Source organism: Gadus macrocephalus, chromosome 13 (genome assembly GCF_031168955.1).
Source record: "Gadus macrocephalus chromosome 13, ASM3116895v1".
In the NCBI taxonomy this organism is placed as follows: Eukaryota; Metazoa; Chordata; class Actinopteri; order Gadiformes; family Gadidae; genus Gadus; species Gadus macrocephalus.
The window spans coordinates 3017593-3033347 of NC_082394.1; the positions used below are offsets into that span (position 1 = coordinate 3017593).

Here is a 15755-nt window from a genome sequence, read left to right on the forward strand (position 1 = left end):
TGGCACGGTTAATAGGCCTACCTTGTAATTGCTGACGCAATGTTAAGCCGGGAGTGTAATGTGGAATACGAACACGATTTTGTGCAGTGAAGAGAGTGCGGTTCCGAAGGCGCCAGCCTGTGTTCGTAAAGAAAGAGCTGGCAGTGAAGGATGGATTGCCATGATCTCTGTCATCCTCACAGAACAAGGTAGCAACCCGGGTACGGGCAAAACAAGCCCTCTGCTGTTTCTTTTGATAAAATATGAATGGAATCGAAAAAGGGACGAAAAGGTTATTCTTTTGGTTAAAGGGTTTTTGTTTTTCCAGACGCAACTTTTAGGTCAAAGTAGAAAAAACACACAGTGGCCTCGCTTCTCAGTTCATGTTTTAGGACGCAGCACAGGGGGGGGGATAATACACCACGTTTATCGCGGTGCATTATACCCCCCCCTGTGAGGAGGACACGTTTTAGGACCCGACACGTCCGTGCCCTAAAAGTTAGCCGTTGATTCGGACAACCCAGGTCACCCAGGGGGGTGCTAGGTGATTCTGTGAAACCCAAAACCCTGACACAGTGTTGCTGTCGTCTTAGCAACGCACCACGATGCTGTTTGGGTCACGATTTATGGTGCGTTGTGGATATATTTTGGGATGTGCGGTAAATGCTTGTGTGCGAGTCGCAGTGACTCGTGACGGACACAAGGCCTGGAAAGACGTGACAAGAGGCTGGAGGTTCTCAGAGGCCTTTATTGCAGAGCTCAGCAGGGTCAGAGCTGGGGTGTCAATCATGGTAGACATTGCTCTTTAACCTGTACATGCGCGAAGAGGAAGACCCGTTTTCTAAGGGTGGGGGGCCGAGAAACACTTTGGACAAACTCCGGGAAAACATGTCTCCCCGGAGGATTGGTTCCGTCTTTTAAAAGCAGCTGCGTGTGTCAGAAAGCGTGCGAGCGGTTTCACACGTGTTGCGTATCCGTGTCGCCTGTTAACTTATAAATAAATGCGCGTTAAGATGGACCCGGCGACAAGCACCCTAGTCACACTAGCATGTGTTAGAGTCTTTACACGCTGAAGATGGCCGAATGCTGATGGCACATGTTCACATGTTTACAGTTCACTCAGCAATGCATTTCAGGTTTTCCTTTTTTCATCGTTTCGGACCTTTATTATTAACTCAAAAACCTGAACACAATGGCACGCGTGCAGTAAAAGAGAAACTTGAAGCCGTGCAGCAGTAGGCAGTGACGAAGACAGTTTTTTACAGTACAGTAAGGAGAGAAGCATCTCGGTAGTAGTGAGGCATATCTATAGTGCGAAGACAATGCAATGCCCAAACATTATATTTAAAGAATATAAGGTGGTATACACACAGATGCATAGATGAAGTAATAAATAACCATTGCATATTGAACCGAAGTGATACTAATGCGACTAAAACAATGGGTATGCATTATGGGTCAGCATGCTGTACTTTATTAGACTATGATTGGCTTCAACAGTTGGACTGAACATATGTTTATAAGTCAACCAATCCAAAAATACTAATTAATCAAATTAAATATCCAATAAAACACGTTCATTTGTCAGTCATTTTTCATATTTTGTAACTTGTTCGATACAGTGGCATGTATTTGGCTAAAGGCGGCGCTGTTTGTCTGATTTGTTCAGCAAGGTTCTTTTTTTAAGTACATTTGCATGTACTAACCATTCAAAACACATAAAGCAGAAGTCATGACAAAATTGTATCAAATAGTAAACGAGCAGCAATTCCAAACGCAAACTATATGCTTTTATTAAATCAGCAACATATTAGATCTGGCAAAACTCAAGAATTAGGCCTGAAAGCAAAATAAAAAAGGCAAAAGGCATACTTTAATCCTCAGATTGCGCTCTTTTAGAATCATACTCAAAGTGTTCAAATAAGTGTACGGGTACGCATATTTTCCACTAAATTGTGGAAAATTATGTATGTTGGGTTTTATCTTGGCTTCTGTCCGTTATGCTGGCCTTACGCAGAAACATTTCAGTATAAGTATTGCATAAACAGAAATATTGAATTTACCTACTTCCCCATCGATATTCACCTTCATCTTAAATTCTTGACTTCTGTTAATACATAAAAATTGCACCATTGTAAAACACATGAATCACCTCAGACAGAAATAATGTCATGCTTCAGAAGAATGTGCATTATTGATGTCCTATGCATTTAAATCGAAGCATTTCCTGGGAGATCCTCCGGTTTTTTCCTTAATCTGAAAAATGGAGAGCAGAGAAAAATATATAAACATATACAAGTGAAATCCATCCATCCATTTCTCTCACTGCCTGCTTCTAATCTGGATTGTGAAGGCCTGAAGCCAATGTCAGAGGAGAGCGGAGTCGCCATGAATCAGACACGAGTCACGGGCTGTTTGTGGTGAAATGAACTTCACTTGGTCTCTACGAGTCTCCAGCAAACCTAACTAGTGTGTGTGTGTGTTTGTAACTGGAAACCTAGGGAGACCATGTTCTAGCTGCAGGGGTTCTCAAACTGTGGGACATGAGCCATGGGCGGGTCATGGGACTCACAAGGTACTGGCTTCGAGAATGTTTGAAGACTGAAAAAGGGAGTCCTGTATTTTACATTCATTTTCATAGCATTGAGCAGACACTTTTATCCAAAGAGACTTGCATTAAGTACATTGGTCAGAAGAAGAGAAACAATAATATCTTGTGGTACAGTAAGGATGTTCATAGAACCAAGTGCCAAGCACTAACAATCGCTAGGTTAACCCATTCCCAGTATACAACAAAGATAGCATTGTGTAGTATCTTATCCTAGCTAAGTACTATTTTTAAGTGCAAGGACGTCAATTTTTAATTCAAGTTTAAATTCTTGAAGATGACGCTTTTTGGACGTGTGAATGAGCATGTGTTGCTACTTTAACGGAGGAAAACAATAACGGGCCAAAAGTACTCCCACAGTGGGGTCATGGTACAAAACAACTCCAGGAAGCCCTGCTCAGTCCAGAGGCGTACCTTGCACGGTGAGTTTAGTGGAGCACTCCACTCTGCCCAGCGCGTTCTGCGCGGCGATGGTGTACTCCCCGTTGTCCTTGGAGCCCACCCGCAGGATGACCATGGAGCACACGCCACAGGTGTTGGTGACGTGGTAGCTGGTGTTGGTGTTGAGGCTGATGTTGTTGCGGTACCAGGTGACGCTGGGCTTGGGGTTCCCCGTGACGGCGCAGGTCATGTAGCACTCGTACGTCTCGGGGCTGCTGTGCATCTTCAGCGGCACGGTGAAGGAGGGCGCGGCGTCGAAGCTGCAGCCCTTAGTCTCGGGCATTTCCAGCTTGAACTTCTCTGAAGGTGAGGGAGAGGGGAGTGGGAGGGAGTCATGTCAGGTCAACAACGCAACGCACACGCCGCTCGTTCGGGCCGATGTAACTATGCGTGTTATGTTGTTAAAGTTAAATGATGGAAGGCCAATTAAAAACGGGCCATCCCACCAGGGCAGCGGGTTCAGCAAGCTAAGCAAGATAATTAAAATTAGTGTTGGTATGAGCTAAATATATCAAAGTGTGAGATCTGGTCTCTCTTTTCACTTAATTCTTATTCTGCAAAGTAAGCAGAATATGAAAAACATTTTTACCCCAAAAGTGTTACTCTCCACGGGTTTTGGGATGCATCGCAAAGCAATGTGTAATGTGCGAGAGAGCAACTCCTGTATCCATTTACATTCAGGGCATTTAGTAGAGGCTTTTATCAAAAGCAAGCAACTTACAATGAGTACATTTATCAAAAAAAAGAGAAACGACAATATATCGCTGTCGGTGCAGTAAAAATGTTCATAGAACCAAGGACCAAGCACTAACAATGGTTAGGTTAACCCATTCCCAGTATTCAACAAAGAGAGCTAGGATAAGACACTACACTAAGTACTATTTTAACATTAAGTACATTAGGTCCCCATTGCAATCCTCGCCATCTCGTTAGCAGCTTTGAAACCCACCTCTCCTCTTGCCCACCTCCCAGGTGCTCGACTCGGAGGGCTTTGACAGACCCATGTCGTTCTTGGCGTAGACGCGGAAGTGGTACTGCGTGCCGGCCATGATGTTGATGGCGGTGAACTTGTTGTTGAACAGGCACTCCGCCACCGTCTGCCAGGTGCGCTTGACGGAGTCCCGCTTGGTGACCACGTAGTGCAGCCGGTCGTCCCTCTTCTCGTCCGGGGAGGCAGTCCAGGACACGGTCACGGTGCCGGGGACGTTCTGGTCCAGCTCCACCGGGCCCGGGGGCTTGGGCTCGTCTGGGGGAGATAAGAGGGGCGGAGGATTTATTGCATTCTGGTGTCATAGTGGAGTTCAGTGGAGGAGGGGAGGACGGGGAATGGATGGATTCCAAGATGTAAACAGCGAAAAAATATGAATAAATGAAGTAAATCTATGTGAACGATATGGGAAGTAGCTGTGACAGACAGCTGAGGTAGACATTATAAACAGTATATGCAACATTATTGCAACTAATACACAGATACATGGACATCATTTCCCTTAATAATAGAAAACACCTGAAAATGTATTGCGACACTATATTATAAAGGCACAGTATAATTTGTGTTGCCACCAGCCAGGACATTTATTTTGAATCGTGCACAGGTACCTTTCAGCTTATATCTCAATGTTCTGGTTCCTTTAACTACTCACACTACTACACACTGTCAAGCAGTGTCTAAACACATTTTAACTTCTCTTTATGTCTCATGCAGCAAACAAAACCTTTCATTGCGTGGTTTTTTTCTAAGTTGCCCTGGATAAAACGTTTGATAAATCTGAATCCATTGCGTTAGCTCCTCAACGCTACCTGTGACCCTTATCTCAAAACTGAAGGTCTCCTGGCCCACGATGTTCTTGACCAGGATGGTGTAGACGCCTGTGTCGGTGCGCTCTGCCGAAGGGAGGAGGAGCTGGGAGGAGGTGTCCGTGTTGCTCACTGTCACACCCTTAGTCAAGGGTCCCGCGTCCTTCAACCACAGGATTTTAGGCACCGGAGAGGCCTACAGGAGAGCAGACGTATGTTGTACGTCCTGGCACTTAAAAACAGTACTTAGCATTGTGTAGCATTCCATAGCTATTTTTGTTGTATACAGGGAATGGGTTAACCCAACAATTGTTCATACTTGGCACTTTGTTCTATGAACGACCTTACCGTACCGACAGCGATATATTGTTGTTTTTCTGCTTCTGACAAATGTAGTTATTGTAAGTCGCTTTGGATGAAAAGCTTCTACTAAAAGCCATGAATGTAAATGTAAATGGGGAGAGCAACAGTTTCATTACTTATTCCTGAAGACCAGGTTACAGGACAGGTAGGGAACATGTTTTTGTTTGGGTGTTTTGGTCAAACCTCAAAATTGACGTTGATTCTCGCTACGTTCCCGGTTCTTATAACGTTGAAGCTCTTCATCTTCTGGTCAGTGAATTTAGGTCTCACTGTAAACGGGGGAAATATGTCTTTAGATATCCTGTATTACAATCGAGTGAATTCTGGAGGTTACAGAAAAAGTATTTGTGTATTGGAATTCGTTTATTTGGATGGAGCTAACCTGGAGGGGGCATGGCGATGATGTAGTTGTCCAGATCCTGCGCTTCTCCGTCCCCCCCCTCGTTGGTGGCCAGCACTCTCACCCAGTACATGGCCATGGACTTCAGACCCATGATGCTGTAGGAGCCCATAATGATGGCGCTCGAGTTACAGCGACTCCATTCCGTGTTCTCCGCTGGCCTGAGCTCCACAAAGTACCCCTTGGCCTCGTCCTGAACCCCTTCCTCCTCCCTGGGCTTGGTCCAGGCCAGGGACAGGGTGGTGTAGGTGGAGTCTGTCACCTTCAGGTCGATGACGCGACCCGGTGGCTCTGGAGAGTGGAAGCTGTTTTAGTGAGGACTTAATGAATGATTGCTGTGGTTAAGTCAGCTTCAGGACGACCATGCTGTGGTAGTTTGGCTTGAAACGTACGCTTTGGATCTCTTGCGAAGACAAACTCGGACGGCGAGCTCGGCTCCCCGGCCCCAGAGATGTTGACAGCTGACACTCTGAACTCGTACTCGAACCCCTCCACAACGTCTTTCACTCCGTACTTTCTCTCTGTTTGAGGGAGAAGAGGAACCAGGTTATCAAGATCTGACAAACACGATCTATCAGGAATGAGGTAATCATGCCATATATTACCTCATTCCTGTACGTCCGGGCACTTAATGTACGCACTTATTGTATGTCGTACTTCCTTGCACTTAAAAAATAGTACTTTGCATTGTGTAGCAGCTTATCCTAGCTAGCTTTATTGCATACGGAGAATGGCTGTTACTAACAATTGTTAGTACTTGGCACTTGGTTCTATGACCATCCTTCTGTACCGACGGCGATATATTGTCGTTTCTCTTTCCTCTGACAAATGTACTCATTCTAATTCTTATTCTCAATGCCCTAAATGTAAATGTGCATACAGAGGTCTCCTAAAAAGCAGAATTGATGGTTAAGGTTGAAACATGAATTTAATTTCCTACCCTTGATGGGCTCCTCCGGTGGGTTCACTTGACCCCACAGGTTGCTCCCGTTCTTGCGCTTCTCAATGTTGTATCCCAGGAGGTTTGTTCCTCCCGTGTTGGACGGTGAGCTCCAGGCCAGGTTGATGCAGTCCTTGAACGCGCTGACCACCTTCGGCGTAGAAGGAGCGCCAGGATAGGCTGTAGAAAAACAGAAGTCCTGATATTAAATATCTATTGACTTGTCATATCATCAATTGAATTAAATGTATTTGTATAGCCCTTCATCAGAGGTACAGTCTCAAAGGGCTTACAGGTCAGGAAAAATAAACGACAACAGTGACAGTTAGTGGGGGATCTCTCCGTCCAGGGAGGATCAGGAGTGCAATGGGTGCCATAATTGACATACATTCATACATACAGGTAAAACATTTTTAATCAGAGATGGGGTGGTGGCCATCACACGTCTCCATAATACCGTGCTGACACTCACCTTTGGTTCCAGCCTGGAGGTCATCTGTCTCGATCATCTCACTGGTGCCCTGCTCGGTTTCAGCCCTGATGTGGTAGCAGTACTTTCTTCCGTGGTCCACGTCTAAGTCTCTGTACTTGGCCTCCGGGCCGATCTTGCCTAATTTCTTCCAGCTGTTGCGTCCGATCTGCTGCCGCTCCAGGATGTAGTCTGTGATGGGAGAGCCACCGGCATCCCTGGGAGGCCTCCATTTAAACTCAACGGCACTGGCTGAGCTTTCAATGACCTCCACAGGCCCTAGTGGTGGTGTTGGTTTATCTGTGAATAAAGAGAGGGCCACCGATTGTTACTGTAGTTCAAAAGTCTTTCCTTCTAACAGTTTGACTTTGAATCATTGGTTTTCATCGGCAAGCCATACCCAATACGTTAAGCTGGGTGATGGCCTCAAAGATTCCAAACTCGTTCCTTAGCTTGATCTTCACCTCCCCGGAGATCTTGCGCTGGCACTTGATGAGCACCAGGCGGGAGCGTGTGGCGGACTTCTCGATCTTCACTTGGCTGTCCTCCTGCACCTCCTCGTCCTCGATAAACCACTGGATCTTCATGGGCTCTCGGCCCTCGAAGGGGATCTCGAAGGCCACGTTCTGTCCCACCTTGATGACCGACGGCTTGGCGAACTCTTCCAGATCCTCGCTCTTGAACCTGGGCGGATCTTAGGATAAAATCGTCAGAATGATTCAAGGATATATTAGACTTTAGATAATTTAAGAGAAGCTTCATCACCAAGGCCTTGAGGACAACTAGATGACTTATTTATTAATGTTATGTGATTAAGGCTAGGATGGGGACTAGGTTCATTCTAGACAACATACCCCTTAATGCTATCAAGAATGCTGCTGTCATATTTCCGTATAGTCATATGGCATTGTTACATAGGAACATGTAGTTACCTTCAACAGTTATTGTAGCCTCTGTTTTACGTCCATCGGCTTCAAATCTATACTTTCCAGTGTCTTCTTCCTTGCACTTTTTGATTGTGAGTTTGTGAAAGACCCCATCTTTGCTAATGCAGACATCTTCCGTGGATGTTAACTGAAATCACACAGAAAAAGACAAATGCTTACATTTCCAAACTCTCCTACATCTTTTCTCAGACTTTTGATTTACATTTTGAATGTTGCTTTAATAGTTACTTCACTGATACCATTGGGGTTATTTCCAGTTATTTAATTCACTATTACTATCAAGTATTTATCAAACGCTTTCTTAATTATTAATGTGTAGAAAATGGTATGGCGGGGTCAGGCATCTTGCTCTAGGACTCCTGCAGCCAGTCTGTGGATTTGGGGATCAAACCCGACACCTTAGGGCTTGGAGTAAAACTCCATATCCACCATACTATCCTACCTCTATCTCTTTACCAACAGCCATTCCTCACCTCTTCCATCTCTAAAGTGTCCACCGCTTCTTTGTACCAGACGCCATCGCAGTCCGCGCTCAGCTTGCAGACCAGTTCAGCCTCCTTGCCAATCACAGGGCTCACATCGGAGAGACCTTTGGTGAAGTACACGCCTGGGTCTAAAGATAATACACCATTGTTATAAGCTGGACTTCCCAATCCCTCACATTCTCTCATTCCTCCATTGTTGCCCTGCATCATCGTTTTCAATCTTTCTACGAGGTATCTCACCGATGACAGCGTCAGGAACCACCACTTTCTTCACTCTCTTCTTCTTCTTCACAGGGGCCTCTTCGCCTTCCTCTCCCTCCACCGTTTCCTTAGCAACTGTCCCTTCGGCACCCTCCTCTTCTCCACCCTCCTCTTCTCCCTCTTCCTCTTCCTCTTCTCCCTCCTCCAGCTCTTCTTCTTCCTCTTCTCCTTCCACCGTCTCCTCAGATCCATCTGCTGCTCCGTCCTTTTTCACCGATTTCTTCTTGGTCTCCTTCCCGGCCGCCTTCGCCTTCGCATCCCATTCCTTCTTGGCGGCCAATGTCGCCGCCTTCTTGGCAGCGAGGGCCTCTGCCTGTTTGGCGGCCTTCTCCGCCGCCTCCGCCGCCCTCAGCGCAGCAGCCTCCGCCTCCAACGCGGCCGCGGCCTCGGCTGCAGCGGTCGCCCTGGCGATCATCTCCTCTCGCTCCTTCAGGACGAGGGCGTTCTGCTCCGCGGCGATCTTTTGCAGGTCGGCTCCCCCTCCGCCGGCCCGGGTGGTCCTGCGGGCCTTCTTCTTACCGGTCCCGTCGGTGTCCGCTGGGAATGTGATCGACATTTTCATTCAGGGCGTTTAGCAGACGCTTTGACCCAAAGCGACTTGCAACAGTTCATAAGCAGGTTTACACATCGGCGGGAGAGTCAATCACGCAAGTCGACAGCCAGCTCTGTCCGGAGCATTTAGGGTTAGGTCACCTCCACACTCGGCTAGGAGGAGACAGGGATCGAACTAGAAACCTTCTGGTTACAAGTCAACCCGCTCTATCTACCCCGATCAACAGCATTCATTTACCTATTTGTCATTTATTTCGTCCCATTTAGGAGACCCCCTTCATCCAAAGCAAATCAAATACGTTCCATTAATGAGCACAAAGGCGTGAACCAAGCATCTGGGTTCTAGAACACCTACAGCTCCGGGCTGTCAATATTGGGGTTTCGAAACCCAGTGCCTCTCGGCTGGGAGTCGAACTCGCTCAGCCACCATGTACTCCGTATTTAGTGCTTCCAGTCAGAGTGCTACGGATAGCGACGGTTACCTTCCACAATGAGCCAGGCGCAGCAGGAGTTCATTCCGGCCGCCGCAGCGTAGATGCCCTTGTCCAGCTGCTTGCAGTCTTTCACCACCAGCGTGTGGATCAGCATGTCCTCGGACACCTCGATGTCGTACTTCTCGCCTTGCTCCACCGGGGCGTTCTTCATCGTCCATTTGATGTTCGTCATGGGCTGTGAGACGACGCACTCAAAGACGGCGTCCTCTCTCTCCAGCGCCGTGACCTCCTGTATCTTCACCAGGAAGTCCACGTTGGGCACTGCCGGGGAGGGGAGGGAAGCAGTCCTGGTTGGTTGCATTTAGCATACGCTGCGATGTGAAGGTGGAAGCCAAAATGGAGCGTTCCAAAAGTGGGCCTTACTTTTGAGATCTGTTGAGAAGATCTTGACGCCGTTCACCTCGACTTGGTACATTCCAGCGTCTTCGGGATCGACACCGTTTATGCTGAACACAAACTTCTTCCCTACTTGCTTCAACCCGTGTTTGACTTCTGTTTCATCAGCGTTAAAGGGGATCATGACTCCATCCTGCGCATAACGTAGAGTTTAATAATCATTATTAAAGTTGTTATGACCACAATCATCGTTCATAAATATGCATCATGATCATAATCAATCATAGGAAAATTATTGAGGGAGTGCAGTTGTATCGCACCATGCATAAAATATAATGGATTGATCCCAACCAGGAATAGTTCCTCACCTTGAACAGGAAGATCTTATGGGCTGGGTCCTTCAGGGACATTTCAAGTTCAAACTCTGCCCCTCCGTCGTCTCTCAACTCTATGGGTTTGAGGTTGCAGAGTCTTTCAACTACCTGACATGTAGAAATGAAAACCCAAATGAAATGCTTCGGCACACATGGCATGTTTGAACTCGCTTGATTTGTGTTTGTCGTCATTTGTGTCTGCCTTAGGCCGGAGATATTTAATGATGCGTGTATCAATAAATAAATTGAAAAAAATAACAAATCCTTTGGGTCCAAACATCCTGTAAATACATACTGACACACTCTCCAAACATCATGTACAAGAGATAAAACTGCTTAACTTGGATTAAATGTGCAAATTATTACATATCATTGCGTTGATATTATCTCCCAGTCCCAGGCCAACAAAGCTTGAGAAGCACTTGTCAAAACGATGTCACCAAACCCCCAAACCTTAGACTGCTCTTCCTCGCGCTCTATCTTCTTCTCGCTCAGTTTGGTCAGCATCCTACGGAAGTCGGTCACTCCGTACTGGAAGCAGATGCTCTCATAGTCCTTCTTGTCCGCGCTCATCAGCAGCTCCCAGAACCTCTCATCTATCTCCTTCTTCTCCTCCTTTGGCTCTACTTCCACCCTATCAAACAAAACGCCTGATATGAATGGCATGAATGGCTTTAGCCATGTTACATTTACGTTAACATTTAGGGCATTTAGCAGACGCTTTTATCCAAAGCGTCTTACAATAATTACATTTATCAGAAGAACGGTTCCAAAGTTCCAACGTACTGTCCTCTCTGTAACTAAGTACATTTGTCAGAAGAAGGAGAAACAATATATCGCTGTCGGTACAGTAAGGATGTTCATAGAACCAAGTGCCAAGCACTAACAATGGTTAGGGTGACCGCTTCCCTGTATGCAACAAAGACAGCTAGGATACAATGCTACACAATGCTAAGTACTATCTTTAAGTGTCAACTAGGTCGTTACTAACCTGGTTTTCAAATTCTTTTTGAAATCTTCTGGCATCTCCCGGACGGCTACAACAAGACAAAAAGTGTACCGTTAGCCGTTTCTGATTACAAACTGAGCGTGCTTGAGGAATGTGTACCTGTTCTGGATTGTTGCAGGGCTTTGGTCTTCTTGTAGCCAACTAATAGGAGAGTAAACAGAATAGACACCTGATTATACTAGAAGGAGGAGAGAAGGCTCTTCATACAGAAGACTACTGCCCGGCGTTGAATTCAAAGAGTTTCACCTTCAATCACGTTGAGGTTAGCAGTGACCACCGCTCTTCCATACTCGTTAGTGGCAAGGCATTTGTAGGTGTCTGAGTGATCCCCTGAAACGTCCGGTATCTACTTAAATGGACCGAAATGAGGATGATTATTATCCGTGAGGCAGAGATCAATTAAAGGCAGTATTTATTTTAAATGTACCATGCATCTTACTTTCAACATGGCACTGTCTATCAATTACCCATTGGTTGAAGTCTAGAGGGAATGTAAGCCCCAGCTCATTCAACCAGGACATTAGTTTTATCTTTCTCTCTCAATACATTGTTTAAAATTGAAGCAAAATGCAGCAGTACATCATTTTTAGAAACCGCTATGACTGAGGATTAAAAGTTTTAAGAGCGCTGCTCTGTAATGGCCAGAGCGCGGTCATTACTGGACAAACCTGCTCACCTGCAGCTGGTGTTCCCCCGAACTTGTATCAAAAGTGATTTTGTACATTTCTGGATCGTCTAGTTCGCCGTCGTTCCTGATCCATGTAACGGAAGGTGTCGGCTCTCCAACAATGATCGCTCTGAATATAGCCAATTTCCCTAAAACGAGACAAAATCAACATCCTTATTCATCGCCAGACCAGTTTTTCTCCTTATGTTGCCAATAATAATAACGTTAACAATATTTAACATTCTATAAATGCACCTTTTAAATGGTACGTTACTAAATACTGCAGAAAGCACCACATAACACACAGTAAAAACCATAAGATAGAAACGGATGTCCACTGATTTAGGGACCATGCAGATGGTCAGATGTTCGCCGACTAAAGGACCCTTCAGATGGTCAGATGTCTTACTATAGCGTCATGCGGTAGGTCGGTACCGTACCTTCTTGGATGGTCAGGGCGATGGGTTTGCGGGTGAAGTCCGGGGTGGACATCCTCTCGGGAATCTCCTCAACATACTGGGTGATCATCACCCCGGGAACCTTGGATCTCTTTTTAATCCTCACTGTTGGAAATCAACCAGTAAGTAAGAGCAAGATCCAGTAAGAGCAAGAACCAGTAAGAGTAAGAACCAGTAATGGACCTTAAACTACTACTACTACTTTTGGATATTTTGAGCCTTTGCCTTTCTATATATGTATGTATATATTATATATGTATAGTATATGTGTACTATTATTTTTATATATTTATTGACTACTATTTATTGATTGTATAGTGTTTTTTATTGTGTGTGTGTGTGTGTGTGTGTGTGATTGTGTGTGACTTGGATTTGTATACTATCTACTTCACAACAAATTGCCCCATTGGGGGACAATAAAGTATTTTGAACTCGATGACTTCTTCATATGTGGTTATATATTCATGAACAGATGTAGTATTAGTTGAACTCACCCTGCCCCGGGGCGGTGGGCTCCTCCTCCTTCGTTTTGCGTATCTTAAACATGTTGGCGTTTCAGATTCTGATGAATACAGAAATTCATAATGTTAATGTATTTTAGGATCACTCGATCTGATATCAGATTATCATCAGCTCTCCAAATGCGCTTTCCGCTCATGATCTTACACCAGACTGACACTGAACGTGTAATGGTGATGAAGGAATGAGGATTGATGCTGTGACTCTCTGGACTGGAGACAGTACTTTAAAAAGCTCAGGAAGACAAAACTTTGATTTCAGTTTCCATCACCAGATTGTCCGTCTGGACCCTGTAGCCTCCCTGGATGGGTTTGGGGAGACTCATGCTTCCTACTTTGTTATCATTATGATTAACAGTGGAACAATAAGCAAATATCTAATATACATAAACACACAATATGATGTAAATACAATGTAATATCAATATAAAAAAACAATCAACATTTTATGTTCATATTTATCCCAAAGGAATAATCACATCGACATATTCATCAAACATAATTAAATGACATTAGCACATTATTAAAAATGTTAAAAAATAAAGATTTAAAGCTGCATTGAATATCAATTTTATAAATACGCTTTGTTGAAAGGTAATACTTCAGAATAAATGTATTGGTCACATAAGAAGGTATAAGTAGGGTTTCGCTCCATCTGAAGAACATGTTTACGAGCTGGGATTGTGAGCACCCGTGATCCCCCACAGAATACCTAGCATAGCACCCAGCCCGGAACCAGCGGGTGACCTATGGGCCAGGGGGTAGCATGCCTCGTGAAGCTGTCACTCAGCAACCAGGAAGTGACGCAAGTGGCCGCGGTTAAATGGAGCCGGGCACATGAGCTCCCATGACTCGGTAATCCGACTCTGATTGGCTCTCAGCACCTGGTTATCTCTCAACAATGTCTGCAAAGCCGTGCTGTTGCCACCTGGGATTTATCTGAGCTGTACCCCCGGTCTCACGGGAACCACGACAACGTTATCATAACTAAACCCGACAGTATCGTCTGCCAGGATCAGGTTCTGAAAACACCAAATGTGTGAAATAGTGCCTTGTTGAGACATGCATTGGTAAAGAAGAAGTGTTGCTCTTAATGCAAACACTTTTTCAATTCGGGAAAGCCCTGCAATAATTAAAAGTAGTTCCACTTGGTTTTAAGTGGTATGCACGAAAAATAGATCATGCATATAAACTGTGATTAATAAGCTCCTCAGTTCATGTTCCAGGTCTGTGGGCTCCGTCTAGTGGCTCTGCCTGTACAATCCTCTCTGTTCATGTTCTCTTCACACATTTGAGATAATTCACTCAATGACCCAGCTAGGCCTTATGTACTGAGTGTCCCCAACATGAGAGATGGTGACATCAGATTCCATGCATTAACTTGCGGTGCGACTCCTTACTGTTATGGTGTGTTAACATGTGACCTTCAACCTTTAATCTCTAATATTCACGGTTAGCTTCACCATGAGCTGAACTTCATGACATTCTTGATATATTTTTAGCACATTTTACATTCTTGCTCTTTTCCTCTAATCTATTCATAGTGTGTTTGACCTCACCACTCTTTCCCCACAACGTTTTTACTTTTTCTCTTCACTGTCCACAAAACACTTTTTTTAATTGAAAAACATTTCAAAACACAGATGACTGATGACCATCTCATCGCAGAACCCAAAGACCCACACAGGGAATCCCACTCGCAAGCCATCAATCTCTGCAACCACGTTGCAGATGTGGCGGGTGTTAAAATAAACAGATAAACACTGATAAATATGCCATCTGCCGGTTCTTTTATGAGAGATTGCACTTACTTGATACAGACAAAAGCGCTCCCCTGCCTGCCAAGTTCCCGCTGATACTGAGGAGTGTAGAGTGTCCGCCTTGTGAAAGGTAATAAAGAGCCTCTTTAGATGCTCAATGCAGGCTTGCAGGGCGGCACCGGCCCCTCTCCATTTAGGTTTGCTGACACACGTGTGGGGGGGCCGTATGGTGCTATAGGGGCCTTCAAAAGGCAGCTCAGGAGGCGTTTGGGGTGTGAAACGCTAAACCCCGCCCTCGCAAACATGCATTTCCAAGTCCCCTAGGGATTTTTCAGCTGCATTTCTGGGGGCCACACATTTCGAAGGCTCCTAGGTGCGAAGCGGTCGTAACGCCCGCAAACTTTTGAACACACGTTATTCCACTGCCTTCGTCACCTTTGCCAACTGAATACTACCTGCAGTCAAGTGTGGTCAAGAGGTGAGGTTACAACATTCGTTTGCTTGTTTTTAACATCATAAACTAGTGCGGTATTCTAAAGGAAATAGTTTGGCCATGATTCAAAGAAATGTTCACAAAAGTGCTTAAATTAATTTGAAAGAAAAACTTGAGTGGTTGTGTTGATGCTCGGTTGAGGTGTTGATAATTAAGTGGGCGACAGGGAAGGAATATTTCAGCCTTTAGGTTGAGCGTTGACATTAAACCCTCCTGGTTGAAACTGAGACGGGTCAGCGTGCACTTTGAGCCCTGCTCTGCTTCTTGCCCATGTCTAGCAGTTGTCCACCGCTAGTGTCTTCAGTGGGGCTAAACTTGGACTACAATTTGACCTTGGTACATGCACATGGCCTAGAGACTGTAATACAAGGAGACGGACATAAATTACTGACAGAAAGGTTTTA

At 45.2% G+C, this 15755-nt stretch overlaps 1 protein-coding gene across 2 annotated transcripts; it reads right to left on the bottom strand.

The window, feature by feature from the left end:
* Positions 1–711: 711 nt before the first annotated feature.
* igfn1.3 (immunoglobulin like and fibronectin type III domain containing 1, tandem duplicate 3) lies at positions 712–15069 on the bottom strand. Of its 2 annotated transcripts, XM_060070493.1 has the most exons (24): positions 14910–15069; positions 13075–13142; positions 12563–12685; positions 12132–12271; positions 11702–11801; positions 11555–11596; positions 11438–11483; positions 10900–11080; positions 10441–10554; positions 10100–10265; positions 9725–9997; positions 8670–9227; positions 8418–8557; positions 7930–8071; positions 7398–7691; positions 7001–7297; positions 6529–6708; positions 5981–6109; positions 5571–5879; positions 5372–5457; positions 4829–5021; positions 3978–4274; positions 3002–3328; positions 712–2235 (listed from the first exon to the last, which is right to left on the bottom strand). In XM_060070493.1, exons 2-24 carry the CDS (start codon positions 13124–13126, stop codon positions 2231–2233), a joined length of 4194 nt encoding a protein of 1397 aa, XP_059926476.1. In that variant the 5' UTR covers positions 13127–13142; positions 14910–15069; the 3' UTR covers positions 712–2230. The 2 variants fall into 2 exon arrangements, with proteins under 2 accessions (XP_059926476.1, XP_059926477.1); XM_060070494.1 differs by lacking the exons at positions 12563–12685; positions 13075–13142; positions 14910–15069 and having other exon boundaries at positions 11702–11804; positions 12132–12273.
* Positions 15070–15755: the final 686 nt, after the last annotated feature.